Genomic DNA, 20,666 nt, shown 5'->3' with positions numbered 1-20,666 from the left:
AAATTAATTGAGAGACATTCTGTTAGATCTTAGACGACGAACAATGAGAACAGGATGGCGGGGAAGCCCCCCCCCCCACGTCCCCGGGATCGGGAAAGTGATGATGATAGTAAGAACGATTGTCCTGATCATGCACGGTAAAAACTGTGGTGTTAAAACTGACACCAATTGGTGTTAATAGAGGACCACACCCTGAGGTGTTAAAATTACACCCTAGAGATTAAACATAACACCAAAGAGTGTAAATGTAACAACAAAAGGCGTTGTAATAACACCTATAGGTGTAAAACTAACACCACCAATTTAACACCAGTGTAAAATAGCTGGTGTTGTCCCCTATGTACACGGGTTAACATCACAGTTTTTTCTGTGTTGAGGAAATGATGATGATGATGAAGATACTGATACTAATTTTGGCGGCTGCGTTGATTGATGGTGGTTGCAATTAATGGTGATGACAATATTGATGCTGGTGGTGGTCAAAGTGATGGTGTCACTCAGGGACCGCGAAACGGGGGAGGGGGGAGAGCTTCAGCCCCTATTTTCAAAACCGTGTACAAAATCGCAAAAATTACCATATATGATTGTGATTTTTTGCATGGCTGAGCCCCCTTACAAACCATTCCACGGCCCGAGTGTCACTAACGTACATTACGGGGATGGGTATCGACATGACCCACAACAAAAAAGTTCCACAAACAACGGATCAAGCCCATACGCCAAGTCTGGCCTCCCTAAGAAATTGTGGCTTAAAATCACGTCACTAGATGCTGTAGTAAAGATGATGGCGAGATATTGATACTAATGATGATGACGATACGGTGGTGACTATAACCCGGGGGGCCACTTACATTGACGAGTGGATACCATGCGCGATAAAAAAAAACACACGTAAAAAGGATGTCTTTTTCACGATAGTGCACGTTACATACGTAATGTGATAAGGGTGTCAAAACACAAAAATAATGAAAAATTGTATCAATTTCGCTAGAGAAACTACGTGTTTAGGGTCGAATCTGCGGGGATGATAAAACAAAATTAAAATGTTTTATAAAGGATGTCCTTTAAATTTGCCCCAACACTTTGTGTTTAGAGTCCGATTTGGTGTAGAAAGTGGGGTCGTACTAAACCAAATAAGGTAAAGCCGACGACCGAAGGACCCGTAACAATAAAACATTCCTGTACTTGTTTAGGGGTTCCTTTCAGAGAAAATTTGCCAGAGTATCGTTTTGTTTCCAATACTAGGGTTTCACACGCCAATACTTGGTAAGGGGTACATTTTCAGAATATGGAAATTACGTGTTTAGGGTGCTTTTCGAGACCCCATGCATGGTCACGCATGGTATCCATTCGTGAATGTAAGTGCCCCCCCCCCCCCCGGGGGACTAGAATGAGTGTAATGATGGCGGTGGTGGTGGACAGTGTTGACGACATAATGGTGGTCATATAGTGACGATGATGATGATGTGGTGGTGGTGGTAGTAATGATGATCAATGTGTAAATCACACGAAATAATGAAAGCTCGTGGTTAAACAAATCTTTTATTATTCACTTCAAAACTTAATATTTCAAGCTCCATTTATCAGTCTATTGAGCAAGATACGTACCTCATATAACAGGCAATGCGAGCATGAAGCTCGCATTGGCCGGTGACGAATGTTGTCTGGTTAGGGGGATGGAGTTGCTCAGTTGACCGGGTGGCATCTTTGTGGCCAGGGCCGTAGCTAGAGGGGGGGGGGGGGTATGGGGGTGTGACAACCCCCCCCCCAACATTCATGGCAGTCGGCAAAATGAAGGATAGGGGAGAAAAAGAAAGCGGGAAAGAAAGGAAGAGAAAAAAGAAAGAAGGAGAGAGGGGAGAGAAAGAAAGAAAGAAAGAAAAAGGAAAGAAAAATAGGGGTACTAACTTCGAAGAAGGTTACGACTTATAGAGTAAAGACAACCAGTTGGCAAATCCAAGTCCCGGGCCAAGTCCATGTAGCCAGGCTTAGAGCCCTACTAGTCAGCCAAATACAAAGGACAAAATCAGATGGAGCTATAATAACACACAAAGTAAGCCCCCGGTCCTCGCCCATTATAAAAAAGCTTGTAAATTTGCAAATTATACCACAATTATTGACGATTTAACGAACACATTAGTTTTGTAAAATTAGAGGCAAGACTAAGTAAAGAAATATGGGATGGGATGAATTTTCAAGGTTTCATTTGAATAATCAAAGCCAAAGTATAGTTGGCAAATTATAAAGGGGGCCTATTAAAGTGACAGAACACTTTGCAAACTACCAGTCAGCAAAGTGATGAACAAATGCTGCCCCGTTTCAGATCTGAAAAGAACCGAACACAAGACTTAAAAATCTAGTAACTCTGCAGTTGGCAAATTCATGAAGACAAGTCTACAACTTGTAGACTTGTCTACTTCTCTCCCCCATCGGCTGGCCCCCCCCCCCCAAAAAAAAATAAAATAAAAAACGGAGAAAAAGAGGGAGAAGAAAGAAACGTAGTGGGAAAGAAGAAATTATTGTACATTATAATGTTATATTATGTTATGTTATATTACATGATTTTTTTTCATAATTTGACCCTAACCCTATAACTTCATGAATTCCTAAAATCAGTCCTTAAAATGTCTTTTTTTCTAATCTAAGTATCAAAAATTTTCAGCTCGCGCTTCGCGCTTGCATCATTTGATTAGTGAAAAAACGTATAGTCTTAGTAAATTCCCGCAAACAAGCCTAAGAATGCCCCTCTTCAGATCTGAATTTCTTATTTCTTCAGCTCGCACTTTGCGCTAGTGAGATACGATGATAATCATGATAACTAATAATAATAATAATAATTATAAACAGTACTTGTATAGTGCATATCACAATTATGAATAATGTCTCAATGCACTTCCAAAGGACTTGGATACCATTTGGATACTATGACTACAAGAAACTGATACTGTGATTCTAACAAAATCAGCAATCGCTTAGCACTCGCATTCATTAGATGACTATGGTGAGATATGTATACTCTTAATGGATTCTAAAAAAAAAGAGAAATAGTCCTTAAAATGTCCCTGTTTAGGGTCGATATATACATAATTTTCAGCTCGCACTTGGCGAAATAGATAAGGTCTTCGTAAATTCCTCCAAGACTTAAAATGCTTCTCTTCAGGTCTGAATTACCTAAATTTTCAGCTCGCACTTCGCGCTCGCAATATTTGGTTAGTCAGATGCGTATTTTAATCGTGATTACAATGACTACAAAAAGTGTTTTATGTTTTCTGACAAAATCAGTAAGCGCTCGGCACTCAAATTAGATGAGTATGGTGAGATTAGTATTCTTTTATTTGATTCCTAAAGATAGTCTTTAAACTTTCTCTGTTTGGGGTCAATAAATACAAAAATTTCATCTCGCACTTCGCACTTGCTTTGTTTGTTTAGCGAGACAGATAAGTATTTTTATTTTTTAAGAATTGCTATTATGTCCCTTTTTAGGTCTGAATATCAAAAATTTTCAGCTCGCGCTTCGCGCTCGCATCATTTGCTCAGTGAGGTACATTACATATCCGTTTAATTGCACAGTCCTTAAAATGTCTCTATCCGAGTGACTAAAAAAATTTGCCAGTGACCCACGGTAGCCACATTAGGGTAAATCATTATACTGAGAGTTAGCAACTATGGCACACTAGCCTTTCTTTTTGTGATCCAAATGTTTATTTTTACAGTACAAATATCTTTGTATATCTTTGAATAATTAACCTTAAAGTATTCACCAAATGCCACTAATTCACTGAATTCTAAAAATTCAAAATCTGTTTACATGTGATTATTGTGGGGGGGGGGGCACATCCCCCATCAGACTCTCCCTGTGCTCACGTTGGCGCTGTCACACCAAATTTAGTTGGCAAATTTTAGCTGAGCGGAGTACACCCCCCCCCAACAAAATGCTTCTGGCTACGGCCCTGTTTGTGGCGGGTATCCCTGGGTATCTAGACCTATACGCCTTGTAACGGAGACAATGATTGCAGGATTATGGTAATGGTACATGGGTTAATCGATCTTAATTCTGACTTGATCATTTTTTTACTCTGAAGGTAATTCTTTCCCCCATTCCTTCCTCCCGAACCCTCCTTCTTTTCTTGCCCCGCGCCATCTACGTTCACACAATTACAGCGGTAGCGGAAAATTAAAATTTGATGTGGAGACTAAAGTGAAATAAAATGGATATTTTTGTCAAGTTTGTTTCGCAGAAAGTTGGAAAAGTCAGATGGCAGCCTTCTTCATTCAAAGGAATTCAATTCTCTGATACATTTTTAACCGGAAGTTGGGATGATGAGGTACGTAACGTGTCTTATACCGTCTTATTATAGCTCCTTGACGAAGATCACGAAAACTTAGTTGTGAAATTCAATTGAGCTGTAACTTAGTGTGTACGGTTGAGATGGTTCTTTCCGTTGCGTGTGCACGCAAGACCGCTTTCGATCGGGAGCGCCCGTCTTGCGAAGGAAGAATAAATAGGGCCTAATTTGCAAGTTAACTTTTGGCAATAAACTGTTAAGTCATTCGGCATCATCGTGATCCAAGTCCCCGGTGACTCGGATCCACGGACAATTTTTCACAACGTAAAACATGTCCTACCTGTTTCTACCATCCTCCTTCGTAGTTGTATGTGACTTGTCTCTTTTCAGTCTCCACCAAACTTATTTGTAGAGCGCCCGCGCCGCGTACGCGCGCTTTACAATCTTTGGTCTATCTTCACTTTATTGGCGTTATAAATCAGATCGAATTGCATCTATATACTTCTTTTCAATCTCTATTGCTTTAGTTGGTAAATTATACTTTTCATATAAATCATGTTTATATTCATCTTTTTATGTTTCCCACACTATGAAATTTGCTTTATTTCGTTTTCATTTTTACTAAATAAATCGGCCCCAAGTATATCCCTCGAACAGTCTCAATTGCTTTATTTCGTTGATTCCTAATTTACTAAATAAATCAGGATTGAATCATCTTTTCAATCTCCATTGCTTTATTTCGTAAATTAGTGCTTTTCATATACATAAATCAAGATTATATTCATCTTATGTTTCCTACACTATGAAATTTGCTTTATTTCGTTTACATTTTTACTAAATAAATCGGCCCCGAGTATATCCCTCGAACAGTCTCAATTGCTTTATTTCGTTGATTCCTAATTTACTAAAAAAATCAGGATTGAATCATCTTTTCAATCTCCATTGCTTTATTTCGTAAAATAGTACTTTTCATATACATAAATCAAGAGTATATTCATCTTATGTTTCCCACACTATGAAATTTGCTTTATTTCGTTTACATTTTTACTAAATAAATCGGCCCCGAGTATATCCCTCGAACAGTCTCAATTGCTTTATTTCGTTGATTCCTAATTTACTAAATAAATCAGGATTGAATCATCTTTTCAATCTCCATTGCTTTATTTCGTAAATTAGTACTTTTCATATACATAAATCAAGAGTAAATTCATCTTCTTATGTTTCCCACACTATGAAATTTGCTTTATTTCGTTTACATTTTTACTAAATAAATCGGCCCCGAGTATCCCTCTTCTGCAGACATTGCTTTATTTCGTTTATCCCTAATTTACTAAATAAATCAAAATTGCATATGGTCGCATGTCATAAGGTGGTCCAATTTCGCGAACAGGGTAAAAATGGTCAAAAATGTTATTATTTGATATGTTATAGCTATTACCATTCTCTACATAATGAAAAAGTTTTAAGTTTTGAATACCGTTATTTTTCCTTAAAATGACTAATTAACAGCTAATTATTACATAGATGTCAATGTAAATGTGAATTTTGAAATGCGTTTTTCTCAAATTGGACCAGCTGCACATAAAATGGTGTCAAAAGTTAATGCAACATTGGATCACCCTAGTATTTTGCAGTTATAATCTTGAAACATCAATGATTAAATCTGTACCAAAAATAGAATAATTATCTATTATTTTATGCATGTTAATTATACTAATTAATTAACAGTATTTAATTTCACATTTCTGCCCCCAAAATACCTGTCACTGTATTTGTATGCTTGGCAAAATGACAACATCATGGGTAGAAATGTTTGTTGCAATGATACACAAAATTTGTACTAAAAATTAAGATTACAAATTAGATAATTAACCAAATCTCTCCGGTTTACTAATTGATAAGGTTGCAGATCAGAGCTGACATACACATGTATTCCATTGCTGCATATTTTCAAAATTTTCAATTTTTTATGACATTTAGTTGTTCCCTGCTTTAAAATGCCCAGAAATATGAGGATATCAGTCATATTACATATTATAGTAAGTTGTTAATTAGGTTTAATTAATATTTTATCATTTACCGCATCCACCGGCTCCGCCACCCCTGTTACTTCAAACTTTAATGTGCTATAGTTTTTGTTCCTGATATTGTATTGATCTAATTCATAGTAATATATTTAGCCTATAGTTCTAGCTTCAAAATGAGATATTACTCAAAAAATTTGGTTAAGATGCTGTGATGTAGCAACAATTTATCCATGGCACCGTGTGGAAAATTGTTCATACGCCACCCTTTTTGCATACCCAACTTATGAAATGCGACCACCTACTTCTTTTCAGTATATATAGGCTTTATTTCGTCGTACTTTTTAATTATACTATGAATAAATCTCATTATGTTTGTCATGATTATGCTTTATTTCGTCTATCACATTTTTACTAAATAAATCAAAATGCATATCTCTCTCTTAACTGTCTCCATTGCTTTATTTCGTAAGGTACGTAATTAGAATGTCGGTCTATAATTACTCCTCGTGATTCAAGTCCCCCTTCATCCGAATTAAACCACTGTGTCACTTGTTTCCTATTTTCGATGATGAATTATTAAGATCAATAGAATTGAATTAAAACAGTATATACTACTCCTCGTGATCCAAGTCCCCTCTCCTAAAAATACAAAACGGCAATTAACCCGTTGATATTCATCTACCCCTCATTTCCCTCCTCTTCAAAACCACTCTGCCACTTTTAGACAGTTTAATAGACATGATTAATGAATATTTTTGATAATAAGAATCATTAAAATCAATGAAAATCACATTAAAAACACTATTTAACTGTCTAAATACTCCTCGTGATCCAAGTCCCCTTCCCGTGTTAAGTTCGTCCAATTTCCCATAGGAGGGGACTTGGATAACGAGGAGTACTATTACTCGTGATCCAAGTCCCCTCTCCTAAAAATACAAAACGGCAATTAACCCGTTGATATTCATCTACCCCTCATTTCCCTCCTCTTCAAAACCACTCTGCCACTTTTAGACAGTTTAATAGACATGATTAATGAATATTTTCGATAATAAGAATCATTAAAATCAATGAAAATCACATTAAAAACACTATTTAACTGTCTAAATACTCCTCGTGATCGGAGTCCCCTTCCCGTGTTGAGTTCGTCCTATTTCCATAGGAGGGGACTTGGATAACGACTAATAGTACTCCTCGTTATCCAAGTCCCCTCCTATGGGAAATTAGACGAACTCAACACGGGAAGGGGACTCGGATCACGAGGAGTATTTAGACAGTTAAATAGTGTTTTTAGTGTTATTAAATTTGTCTTATTTAGTGTTTTGATCATTGTTTCATCAACTTGGAAGAATATACCGCCACAGGAGTGAAAAGAAAGAGACTATTTTTGTCGTTTGAAAAAGTGTCCGAGTCAGTTGTTATTGTGTCAATGGGAAAACGTGTGGTGGAAGGAAGTCCCCGCTCAGTGAGAAGCTTCGCACCGTTTCGCATCGCGAACAATAGATTTCTTTTGAAAATCTTCCAACCGTGGATTCTATTGAAAGATTGCCGATATTTGAGGTGTGTCTCAAGTTTGTCCCCAGTGACTTGGATGACGATAAGGCCAGTCATTCATATGTACTCTGATTACTGGAGAAATTACAAACCTCCAATACCATGACATGATTAACTTTCATAATTTGTAGGCATGATTAAAAAAAAGCATGATTAAAAGTGAATAAAAGCAGGAAAAGACAATTTTTGAGGTTGCCATGGCTTTGGCCTGTTTATTTTGGGCACTTTAACTTAAAGTTCAAGTCCACCTCAGAGAAATGTTGATTTGAATCAAGAGAGAAAAATCAGACAAGCATAACGCTGAAAATTTCATCATAATCGGATGTAAACATGGTAAAATAAGAAAGTTATGACATTTCAAAGTTTCGCTTATTTTTAACAAGATAGTTATAATTATATGAACGAGCCAGTTACACCCAAATGAGAGAATTGATGATGTCACTCACTATTTCTTTTGTTTTTTAATTATTGTTTGAATTACACAATATTTCAATTTGTACAAATTTGATGATTAGGACCTCCTTGCCTAAAGCACAAAATGTTAAAATAATGGAATTCCTCATGTTCAGGGAGGAATGAAACTCCATTTCACATGACAATGACGAGAAAATAAAAATATTTCATATAATAAAATACAAAAGAAATAGTGAGTGATGTCATCAGTTCCTCATTTGCATATTGACCGAGATGTGCATATAACTGTTTTGTGAAATATAGCGAAACTTTAAAATGCCATAACTTTCTTATTTTACATCCGATTTTAATGAAATTTTCAGTGTTATGTTTGTTGAATTTTTCTCTTTTAATTCAAATCAAGTTTTTGTTGAGTTGGACTTGTCCTTTAAGCTTTGCAGAATTAAGTTTGAGTTGGACTTTACAATTGGATTTTTCACAAGGAAGGGGTTCCACAATAATACCTCAAAAAAAAAGATAGGAAATCATGCAGAAATACACCCACCTCGGCTCAATCCTTCATTTGATGTTTGTCCACACCACCCATGGCTTCAATTCATCTCGAGTGCGAAGGATTCATATGCACCTGGTGCACGCAAATTTTTCATTCCATTTTTTTACAAATTAATGTATCATTACCTAATACCCAAGATTTCAAATTGTGCTATGACACTTACCGAACAATTTGGATCGTTTGTTGACTTCTCTTTGCCGTTTTTTTTTAAATAAAAAAGGTTTTTTTTTATCTTCACGGCAGCTCACCCGTTCGCATGATTTCAGTCGATATGAATTTATGAACTTCAGTCCATATTCAAATTATGGCGAATCCAAGTTTTTGATATGGACTGAAGTTGGCGACTAAAATCATGTTAACAAACGAATGAGCTGTGGCGGGCAGATCTTTTCATCGCTAACTTCAGCTAGAATTCGCGTATGCGCCCATCAGGACCGGTCTGCCATTTTGTGTGCAAATTTGAACAGGAGGGAACAGACGCTGAGCTGTTATTTTTTTTATTCTATCATAATATAATAAATATAACCTTTGATGTTGGATGATTGGTTTCAAATCGTCAGAAATAATCTTAGGTCTCCTATGGCCATGCCATGCAATCTTGTCTATTGTGTGAACTTTAAAAATAATTCTTTCACTTTTATCTTGAAAAAAAAATCTGCAGGAGAATAAGATCTCACTTTGGAAGGTTCCAGGTGTCCAGAACAAGGCAGGAGCTGCAGGAGCTTGGCAACAGGACTATCCGCAGCAGAAGACCCCAGCCTTGGAAGGCCAGGCAGGAGACGAAGAACAGGAGCCTGTATTGCTCTGTCAGATGAAACATGATGGGGATGTCACAGATATACAGGTATAATTTTTTATAATTGACTGATTCATTCCAATTTTGTTTTAGATTTATCTAATATTTAATATTGCTTCAATTAAAAAGAAAAAGTTGAATTATTATTTGTTTGGCGTCACCTGTGCCTGGGAGGCGAAAAGTGAACTACATGTAAATCACTGTGACCCGCAGGTGTTTCTCCTCCCGATATCACTGATTGGGGGGAGTGCAGGTGGACCACTACACCGGGGTTTCCCCCTACTCTTACATGAATAGTGCAGTGGGTTCTTAATGTGCAAAGGTGGTGACTCTCCTTTACACGGGGCCTCCATTTAACATCCTATCCAAGGGACGGAGTGTTTTCGATTGTAACATATAGCCTGCATCTACATGTATGAAACATAGGAGAGACGTTTACATACAACACACTGGCTTCAGTCATCCGCCCTGGGTGGACTCGAACCCACGATCTTTGCTTTGACAGGCAGACGCGTTATCGACTGAGCCAACAATGCTCTCTACCAACTTAATACCAATTAAGTTGGTAATAACAGTTGACCATCTGTAAGACTGTATTCCACTCAGTTGAATTTATTTTTTTTCAAATCAGATTATGATGCATGATATATGTCATTTTCTCCTCAAACGTGAAATTCTCCAAGAGATTTGTGCTTGTGCAAGACCATGTAGGCAGGGTTACCAGAACAATAGATCACATACCAAAATTTTGATAAAATTTGATAATCTAATCTTGGGTCATGAATGAATTTCTATGTTTATTCATATTTGATTGGTTTGCTATGTAATCATAAGTAAGCACTAAATAACTGTGATATATGCTGCATTTTGATAAATTTTAAAGGCTCTTGGAGGCCCATGCTTTGCAATCAATGGTATTACCGTACTTCTCTTTTCTTTACACTTAATCAATTTTCCCCTCTATTTTAAAATGTTAGACTCGATGATCTTCCAAGAACATTGATCCATTTTTACATATACTGAAATTCTTTTTAACCACTCCCAAAGTTGTTTTAAATTTTTCTATTATTTTATTTTCCAAAAGAGGAATTCAGACATCTTGATGTTTTCATACTCATTTCTACTACACTCATTCACTTGTACACTTTATCAATCTTTTAGCATATATTATTCTCGGGCCCATTCAGGGTAAATATGCAATTAAATAGCATTCTTGTATATTCTATTTCCTTCCCTGTAGTTTGTCAACCAGGATGTTTTCTTAGCTTCTTCATCATGCGGAAGTGTTCAAGCATTCAGATGCAACAAAGCTAAAGGGGTAAGTCTAGCCATGGAAATACAGTGTCTACTCTTGGTAAATTGCCACAAGTTGGACCTGGAGACACCAATGTTATCTATGTTGTCTTTGGTTTAATCCAACATGGTGTAATCTTGGTTCAAATTACCATTGAACTTTATTGAACATTATAAGAAAACACACACATCAGGGTGGGCGGATTTAAATCACGTTGATTTAAATCGTGATTTAAATCGCGATTTAAATCACCATGATTTTTAAAAAAAATCATTGATTTAAATCACTTCCATTGAAAAATGTACAAATCATGGACAAAGTATTTGTTCAATGCAGTTTTAATTCTTCAAGTCAACTGAAAAACTTTGAATTAACTTTATATCAACAAAAGATCAACAAAGTCTTCATATCTACTTAAAACAAATTAAAATCAAATTAATAAAATCAGGTAATTCCTTAAAAACTACAGATGTATGTTGTCAATAGGTACTCATTTTTTGTAAATTATGTCGAGTTTTTCTTCTGAAATTTAACATTCTTTGTCAGTTATTATTAGTCAATTTCTTAACATAAAGTTTTCACATAATCCAAAGACTTTTCAGAGAGCAGTTTGTAAAAAAAAATATATAATATATAAAAGTCAATGAGAAAAGGTTTGTTGGCAGTTTTCCAGTTTTGATCCTTCACCTACACATAACTACTTCTGTCATGTAAAATAAAAAATGATACCTGCATGTAATCAACATATTTAACATGCCTCTTATTTTGTATTGTTACATTTATCATACATTTGATGCTTTAAATAACATAATTATAAAAATCACATTAACATAATGTAGTACAGTCATAATTTGACTGTTGAGAAAAGCTTTCTCTTATAAACCTTTTAAGTCACTGCAGCCCATTTTATGTTCAGTGCTACAAATAATGGAAGTTTTGTATCTGCATGTAATAATGGAAAGAGCTCTATAACAATAACAATTTGCAAAACTCAGAATAAACATTTAATACTGCATTTAAATGTTAAGATGCAAGTACTTCAGTTACAATCATTGGCAGTTGTAAGCTGTGTCTCATTTAAAATAAAATACTTTTTTTTTGTAATACATATGTTGTAATTTAAGCAGTTTTGCAGTTTTTATCCTTTAAGTTAAAAGTAAGTAGATTTTTTTTCATACTTCATGGATCAAACAGATTTTTTTGTAGAGAATATGGGAATAAAAATTGTAGATTAATGTAAAAAAATCACAGTAACATAATGTAGTATAGTCACCCTTTGACTAAGCTATCTCATATATTGTTCTCCAAAACTGAGAGTTTTGCATCTATATCTGTAGCAAGAGAAGAGCTTTTTATCAAACTAAAAAGATCCTAAACATATACAGTTGTAGTCTCTCTTTGACTATTGTAAAGCTGTGACTAATTGAAAAAAAAACATTGATTTGAATTATTTCTCTTACAATATACATGAATACTAGTAATTGGCAAAGGGTTTGTTGGCAGTTTTGATAAGGGATTTTTTCTCTTGGATTTTTTAAATATTTGAATGAAAAATCCCAGAGGGGAATTTTCTCTACTCACTGGGAATTCCCTATGGAATATTCCTTCATAGGCCTATGTATGATAGAATTAAGTTCAGATACATGATTCCTCAAATTTATTTTTAATTGTCCATTTTTACTGGATTTTAATTACAAAATATGTGGTTAAGAACACTATTAGGGGTGAAATGTATTATATCAATATTGATGTCATTGTAAGAGTAAGGGGGGGAATATTACATTTTTTTTCAAAGGAACTTTAAAAGAATAAAGAAAATAAAAAAAATCTGATTTAAATAAAAAAAATCTGATTTTTAAAAAAAAAAAAAAAAAAAATCGCCAACCCTGACACACATTTAAATGTGTGCAATTATTATTATACATGCCAGAAGAATCATATTTGAGGTCCAAAATTATGGAAATATGTACATCACTTACTTTCTTTGTAAGCTTTCCTCATTAGGGGCAATTTCGCTTCAAATCATACCTGGAAGATTGATAATTTGATTTCATTAGTAAGGTCTGACTATTCGGAATATCGACACTTTTATACCAACAAAGAAGCTCACAATATGTCCCTTGCTGTTTAAGTTGTCAGTTTTATGTTGGAACAATTTTTTTTGCTAGTTTGTTCATCAATTTATATATTTACTTCCTCAATAGTACATGTATTTCTACTTTAAGTTGAGTAAATCTGAAATCATGAACCCCTACCCCAACCATTTTCCCCACCTATTAAAGAAAATGTAAGGTAATATAATGATAACAAATCTACCCCTTCTACCTTCTTCAGGACTTTGCGCCCTCTCAGAAGTGGTCCGGTATTCATCACCACCCTGCCGACACCTGTTCCTGTACCTGCGTAGCCGTCAATGGAACGGATATCTCCACCTGCGGAGAGGACGGGAGGATTAACGTCCTGCGGCTGGAGCACAGACAACCGATAAGAACCATCGGTGAGCAGGGGCAGATCCAGGATTTTTCGAGGGGGGGGGGGCACATTTTTCCGAGGAAAAAATTGACAAAAAAACCCCCAAAAAGGTTTTTAACCAAAAAATAAAGGTATTTTGTCCAGGAAAAAAAATTGAAGAAGTTGTTTCTTGGAGGAATAAAGCAGCCAAGAACACAGGGGTGAATAGATGATGTCCTGCCAATGAAGTGAGGGGGATGACACAATAGTTCACCCCCTTCCTCCTCTGAACAATAGGTCGGACAGGAAGATAGATGAAAATTCGAACAATATCAGACAAACAATAAGAAAGTTTCTTTTTAAAGAAGAATGAAAACCCTGGAGCAAATTAGCTTGTTTGAAAGCAGAAAAATCAAAGAATATGATCAGTGGAAGTTGTCAATAAGAAATTTATGAGCACTTGAAAGTCGAGTTCAATATAAATGCTATGGAGATCCTCCTATTGGCCATGCGAACAAGATCTATGATGTCGTACTTGTACAACTCTCCCCTTTGGACAATGAAATTATCCTCAAAACATCTCTCTCTCTCTGACCATTCTAACAATGTGACAAACAATTCAACCATGATGTAATGATGTGATACCTCTATTATTTGTCCTCTCATAAGAAAGAACATCTAATTTTGCGATAAACGAGAAAAATTTAATTGAAATATGTATTTGGGTAATGTGGAAGTTGTAAGGGGAGATTTCACATATCTTGGTCACATCACCAGTTTTGCATGAAGCGGTTCTTACGTACATGTACAGCTTCATGAAATGGTCCCTGCACACTTTTTCTCACCATACGTAGATGAAGCTGACAGCTGCAGCATCAACGCATTGACACACCTGAAACAGCACGAAGTCATAACAGTGAACTCAGCCGGACAGCTCAAGATATGGGACTTACGGCAGCCGGGCTCACAGCCAACAAGGTTCTTCATAGTGTAAGTAACCCATCTCCCTTGGCCATATTTTCATTTATCCATTCAGGAAGCATTTACTCTCTTCCATTTTCACAAAATATCATTTTTCAAGACAAAGGGTACATCATTTTACGCTAGTCTGGAGGCACATTCCCTTGGTTTTGAAAATAGCATAATAATAGACAGTTCTTGTATAGCGCATAACACATTATAAATAACGTCTCTATGCGCATCCAAAGGACTTGGATATTATTACCCTGGCTTTAGCCCCGCAGCCTTTTACAGCGCTGGGGCATTTCAAGGAATAAATTCCTGCCAGGTACCCATTCACCTCACCTGGGTTGAGTGCAGCACAATGTGGATGAATTTCTTGCTGAAGGAAACTACGCCATGGCTGGGATTTGAACCCACGACCCTCTGTTTCAAAGTCCGGAGACTAATCAACTGGGTCACAACGCTCCAAATAGCATAAAACAGTCTGAACCAGGAGACTAGATTCACTGTGACTTTTTGGCACAGACATGACCCGTCTTTCGATTGATCCAATCAGACATAACTCTATGGAAATCCATCAGTGTCATATTTCTTTCTTCAGGAAATTTGCAGTATGTCCTTTGTAAACAAAGCAGAACAAACCAAATTGTCAGGAAATCAATGAATTTATGGATATACATTCATATCTACACATTTTTTGAACAAACATGCATTTTATAAGTTGACTTTGCTGGCTTTCCATAGTTGCGATTGATCGCATCAATCGCAACTTTTTGTAAGACGGGCCCCTGGTATTGCCTGTTATTTATGTCAAATTTGATTCCGCACTTGCAGACCAGGGGTCCGTTGCAGAAAGAGTTGCGTTTAAACGCAAGTCGAAAATCAATTGCAAGTCCCAAATGCACGCTATTGATTGGTTGGAAATCATGTTGCGTATGATTTTTAGAGTTGCGATTGATTGCAAGATCTTCCTGCAACCGGCCCCAGTTGTGTACTCTGATTTTCTTTTAGGCTATTGATGCCCCCAGAGTGTCATTATTCATAAAACTGTTTAGTAAGTTAGACAAATTTCTTGTGATGCTTGTGCGGTAATGAAATGCAGATTACCCTTGTTTCAACATAATCACTGAACATGACACAGAATAGTGAACTGGATTATGAACTACTTTTGTATTCAGATCTGGAGAGAAGGTCCCGCTTCACTGCATAGACCGGCACCCAACCCAGCCTCATCTTGTAGCCACAGGTGGTCAGAATGGCATTCTCAACATCTGGGACATGAGAAAGGAACAATTACCAGTCACACTCTTTGAAGTTCACCAGAGTCATGGTATGATAATGATATCCCAGTTTTCATTACCATAATTTTCTTGTTTCAGCTTTGATGTGAAGAACCAACCTCATAATTTCCTCTTTTCATCTTTATTCTGCAAAATTGGCTGGATTACTGAAGCTCAGTAAGATAATAATGAACCTTGTTATGGCAGGTGTTTTACGCTGCAATGAACTGCGATATATTTTATCTATTAGATTTGTGTATAAGTGTTTAATAAGGCAATTGGTATTACAAGTAACAATGTAATGCTCATATAAATGCACGAGTACTAAGTAGCCTATCATCTGAAAAAAGTAATAGTTTTCTAAGCATTTTTTTGCATCAAATCTGATTAGAACTGGCTGTTTATCAAATAGAGGTGTTTGAAAACTAATTATTGTTCATGTTTTTGAATAAGCAAACACCTTAGAACTGAGTGTTAGTTCTTTGTATGAAGGGGAGATATGTGTACATAACCAGAGTAATATATGTTAAGCATTTAGATATGTATCCCACGCTATTTAAAAAAGCAGAATATCATTAAAATAATTATTGATGACAATGATGCTGTGTTATTTCTTGTCAGTTTGGGATGTGAAGTTTCACCCTACTAACCCAAACAACCTGTTTACCTGCTCTGACGATGGAACGGTCCTCCATTGGGACGCCACCAAAGGTCATAGTTCAACTGGTTCTGCCTTCCGCAACATCAACACTCCTACAGGTAAAATCTTGATTAGGCAACCAGGGATAAGTGTTTTTAAACTCTACTGAAGGATGCAATGTGCTGTACCCCAAAATTAGGGCCCTGTCTTACAAAGAGTTGCATTTGATCAGGGCCCCATCTTACAAAGAGTTACAATTGATCTGATCAATCTTAAGTAACTGTGGAAACTCATCAGTGTCATATTTTTTTCTTTGAAAAAGTTGCACACTGTCCTTTGTATGCAAAGTGAAGCACAGTGAATTTTCAAGAAAATTAATGAATATGTGAATATACAGCACAGCTAGAAAATATTTTGAACAAACATGTGTAATGGATGTTGACATTGCTGGCCGTCCATAGTTGCAATTGATCAGATCAATCATCAATCTATGTGAGACGAGGCCCAGATCAACCACAGCTGTGAATGGCCAGCAATGTCAATATCCAGAATTCAAATTTTTTCAAAATATTTTCCAGATATGATGTATATTCATACAGTCATTGTTCTCGTGAAGATTCAGTGTGATTCTCTTTTTTTTACTAAGGAGTTTAGGCAAATTTCTCGTTCAAAAAAATAGGGTATGCATGGATTTCCATGCAGTTGAAATTGGTTGGATCAATTGTAACTCTTTGTGAGATGGGGCTGTGGGCATCATTTCATGAAGGATTTTATCACCGGCAAGTAATCATTCCCTGAATCCTACTGTAGTCATGCCTCTCCGCATAAGAACTGAAATAAGCTAATGAAGCACCTAACTTTAAAATCTCTTAACTTTATCACTTTACATCTGATTTTGATGAAATTTTCAGTGTTATGCTTTTTTATTTTTCTCTTTTGATTCTAATCAACATTTCTCTGGGGTAATAAAATAAAAAAGAAATGGTGAGTGGGTGATGTCATCAGTCTCCTTATTTACATACTGAGCAGGATGTGCATATAATTGTTTTGAGAATTTGATAGAAGCTTTAAAGATGTAATTTGATGCCAGACTGCCAGTCTAGTATTATTTTGTAAACATCAGTGGTGTAAAGCCAATTATTTTTATTTACTATTTCTTTTGTACCTATCATCAAATTTTACTTCATATTCACATGATAGTTTCTAGTCCTAACTCTCACTTCTCAGTTGGGTTTTGTTTTGGCAAAAGAGTATCTTTTTGAAGTAATTTACTATCGTACCTCCTTTCCTTTTTCTATACCCCAGGACCAAACCCTTCCAGCAACCTTCTCCTTCGGGGATCAACAAGGACAGCGCCCCCTGTGGACAGCGAGACGTCCAGTCCGTGGCTGAGCAGCGAGACGACAAGCAACCAGTTGGAGATCAATCACGTTCTACCAGGAAACTGCAATCCTGTCAACTCCCTAGACGTAGAGGGCCCGCAGTTGATCTGCGGGACGGACGGTGAAGCCCTGTACTACATCCCAAACATGAACATCTATTTATAGTTTTTGATGCCATGATGAACTGCCAGTTTTTGGACTTGAAGATGAATGACATCATGGATGCAATGAGGAAATCGAAGTGAAATGTGTTCAAATTCTTTATACTTCAGGTAATTTTGCTTGAGTTGAATCTTCTGGAGCAAGGAGAATGTTGATATAGAACAAGGTTGCGAAGAGTTGCGATTGATCTGATCAATTACAGCTATGGAGGGCCAGCAACGTCAACATCCAAGATGCAGATTTTTTTCAAAATATTTCCTAAATTTGATGTGTATTTATACATTCGTTTTTCTCTTGAAGACTCATTGTGATTCTCTTTGTGTATTAAGGAAATTGCACACATTTCCTGGAGAAAAAATTATGGTATGGATGGGTTTCCATACAGTTGCGATTGATTGGATCAATTGTAACTCTTTGTAAGACGGGACCCTGACATTTTTCCAGAATATGTGGGGGGGGGGAGTGCTGAAAATAATGGTGGTGTCTTATTGAGTGCACACACCATCCAGAGACGCTCATGGCACTAGCCCATCAACAGTTCCTTTGGATAAAAAGATATAAATGTAAACGAAGTCAACAAAGAAATCTTAAATAATTAAAAGTATGCCAGCATGCACATGTTATATAAAGGGGAAGTTCACCCCGACGAAAAGTCTATCGTAGAAATTTTAAGAAAAGAAATATTGGTGAAGGTTTGAAGAAAATCCAAATATTGAAGGATATAAATAGCATTTTAATTTTTTTTTAATTATGTTGAGACATAATTAGTTCAATAATAAACATTGTACAGGTGTATTTTGTAACAAGCTGTGTTTCTTTGGGCTTTTATAAAACTCAATATGGCATCTTAAGCAGTAAGAGAGTTAATCTAAGATTGAAAGTGTGCCAAGGTGAACCCTGCCTGAAAACTTCTAATTGGTCTATACCCTCTTTGTCTACTTTCCATTTGGTCTTATCGCTATGTAGCCCATTTGCCATTATGTCTGATTTTTTTCCAGGTAGGGTATACCCATGTCACCTAACCTCCACTTAGTCCAAATCCTCTTGGTCTATGTATATGAAGAATGATACAGACATATGTGCAATGAGACCAACTAGATAGCAGAATAAATGTGAATTAGACTACATGTAAGTGGTATAAGACCAGGTGTAATGTAGACTAAAATCACCAAATGTCCCATTACACTAAATGGATAGTGGTGAGACTACCACATATCGACCACCTCTTTTGAAACCGACCACCTTGCGCGCGTTAAAATTATTGCGTATTACAAACGATACGCGCGGGAGAGTATGCGCAGTGTCAATGGAAACGGTAAGAATCGATTTTACGAGAAAAAAAGAAGCAACAAAAAGTAAAATTTTGTAGAATTAATCAAAATTGTATTGACCAGACCCTAACCCCGCTGAAAAACCAAGAAATCCGATAGGAAACGGCTTTAGAACAAATATCCGTCGTCAATCATCGAATCATGTGCCGGAGCTCACAATGGAAGTAGTGAGATGATCATTTAGCATGTTGACATCATAGAACTGATTTGGAAGATTAAAAATACTTCGCCACCGCGACAAGAATCGGCCGTAATATAAACTTAGTGTATCGCGGGTGGTCGGTTTCAAAAGATGGGTGAAAAATGAGCAAATGTAAAATCGTCGTATTCGTTGTTCGTCGATATATACACGGATTGAATCGGAGTCGCCGTGCGAAACATGGGAATCTGATCTGCTTAATTTTCTGCACAAATGAGACGAAAACTGGGTAAAATTGATGAATATTTTCGCAGATACGATGCTTAGAAGATTAGGTGGTCGATAAGGGATAGTTCCAACCATACACCAAATAGGTTTAGCCCATGAGGTGTTTGTCTACGAGTATGTGAGAAGTAGGCTTACTGCTTGTACACCTTGTTAATATAATCCATCCTGCCAACGAGACTCGATGGAAAGGCGAATTACAAGTATGCCAGTATGCCACCTTGAAGGGATGCTCCGGGCTGAAAATGATATGATTTGAAAATCAGACAAAAAACACTGAAAATAAGATCAAAATCGGACAAGGAATAACAAAGTTTATGGCATTTTAAAGATTATCATTATTCCGGTGAAACAGTTCTAGGCACGTCTTAAGGAATATTCAATGAGTAAACTGATAATGTCATATATCCCACCCCACTTGTTCTTTTGTATTATATGAAATTAAGTTTATTAATTTTGCTTCCTCAAGAACCAAAGATATTGGAATAACAACTGATTATTGCATTAGATATTCATTACTGTAACTTATTTCATTAGAAGGGAGACATATCATTCACCCATATATGAAAAGTGAAACAAATATGATTTCATGTAATAACATAAGAAAAAGGAAAGTGGGGATGTGACATCATCAGTCCATCTAATGAATATTCATATAACTGTTTTCACAATATATTGCTAAACTTTAAACCAAATAAATAGCTATATGTTATCAGATTTTGATTAAATTTTCTGCATTTTGCTCTGTAAATTTTACTCTTTATTTAGATATAAATATTTTAATCCCGGAGCATCCCTTTAAGAAAAGTCTCTGCCGTGGCCTATAGCAGGTTCCCACTAACGTCTTTCGCAATACCTTTTTCCCCAATTCCCCCAAAGTCTTTGCCGAAAAGCGTAGTATTGGTGCGGAAAAGGCACTGAACAGAAATATCCCTCTGCGTTTTTCCACATCAGATTTCCGACATTTCCCATTGTTTTGTGTCTACAAAGAATTATGACCAATTAGTGCAGGATCAAATTAAAAACCCTTCTCCCGACTTTCAAGGCTGTCCATGGTTCCTGGTTATGTGACTTCCCTAAAAGAACAATGCCGTGTCCATCCTGGCTTGCAC

At 36.4% G+C, this 20,666-nt stretch overlaps 1 protein-coding gene across 1 annotated transcript; it reads left to right on the top strand.

Annotated features, from left to right (window-relative positions):
- Positions 1-4,158: 4,158 nt before the first annotated feature.
- LOC121427765 (nucleoporin Nup43-like) lies at positions 4,159-18,592 on the top strand. The gene is made up of 8 exons (XM_041624316.1): positions 4,159-4,325; positions 9,493-9,675; positions 10,868-10,945; positions 13,256-13,418; positions 14,227-14,362; positions 15,514-15,665; positions 16,237-16,374; positions 17,561-18,592. Exons 1-8 carry the CDS (start codon positions 4,209-4,211, stop codon positions 17,800-17,802), a joined length of 1,209 nt encoding a protein of 402 aa, XP_041480250.1. The 5' UTR covers positions 4,159-4,208; the 3' UTR covers positions 17,803-18,592.
- Positions 18,593-20,666: the final 2,074 nt, after the last annotated feature.

This window comes from Lytechinus variegatus, chromosome 14 (genome assembly GCF_018143015.1).
Source record: "Lytechinus variegatus isolate NC3 chromosome 14, Lvar_3.0, whole genome shotgun sequence".
Taxonomy (NCBI): domain Eukaryota; kingdom Metazoa; phylum Echinodermata; class Echinoidea; order Temnopleuroida; family Toxopneustidae; genus Lytechinus; species Lytechinus variegatus.
This window is presented reverse-complemented; position numbering and strand designations above follow the sequence as displayed.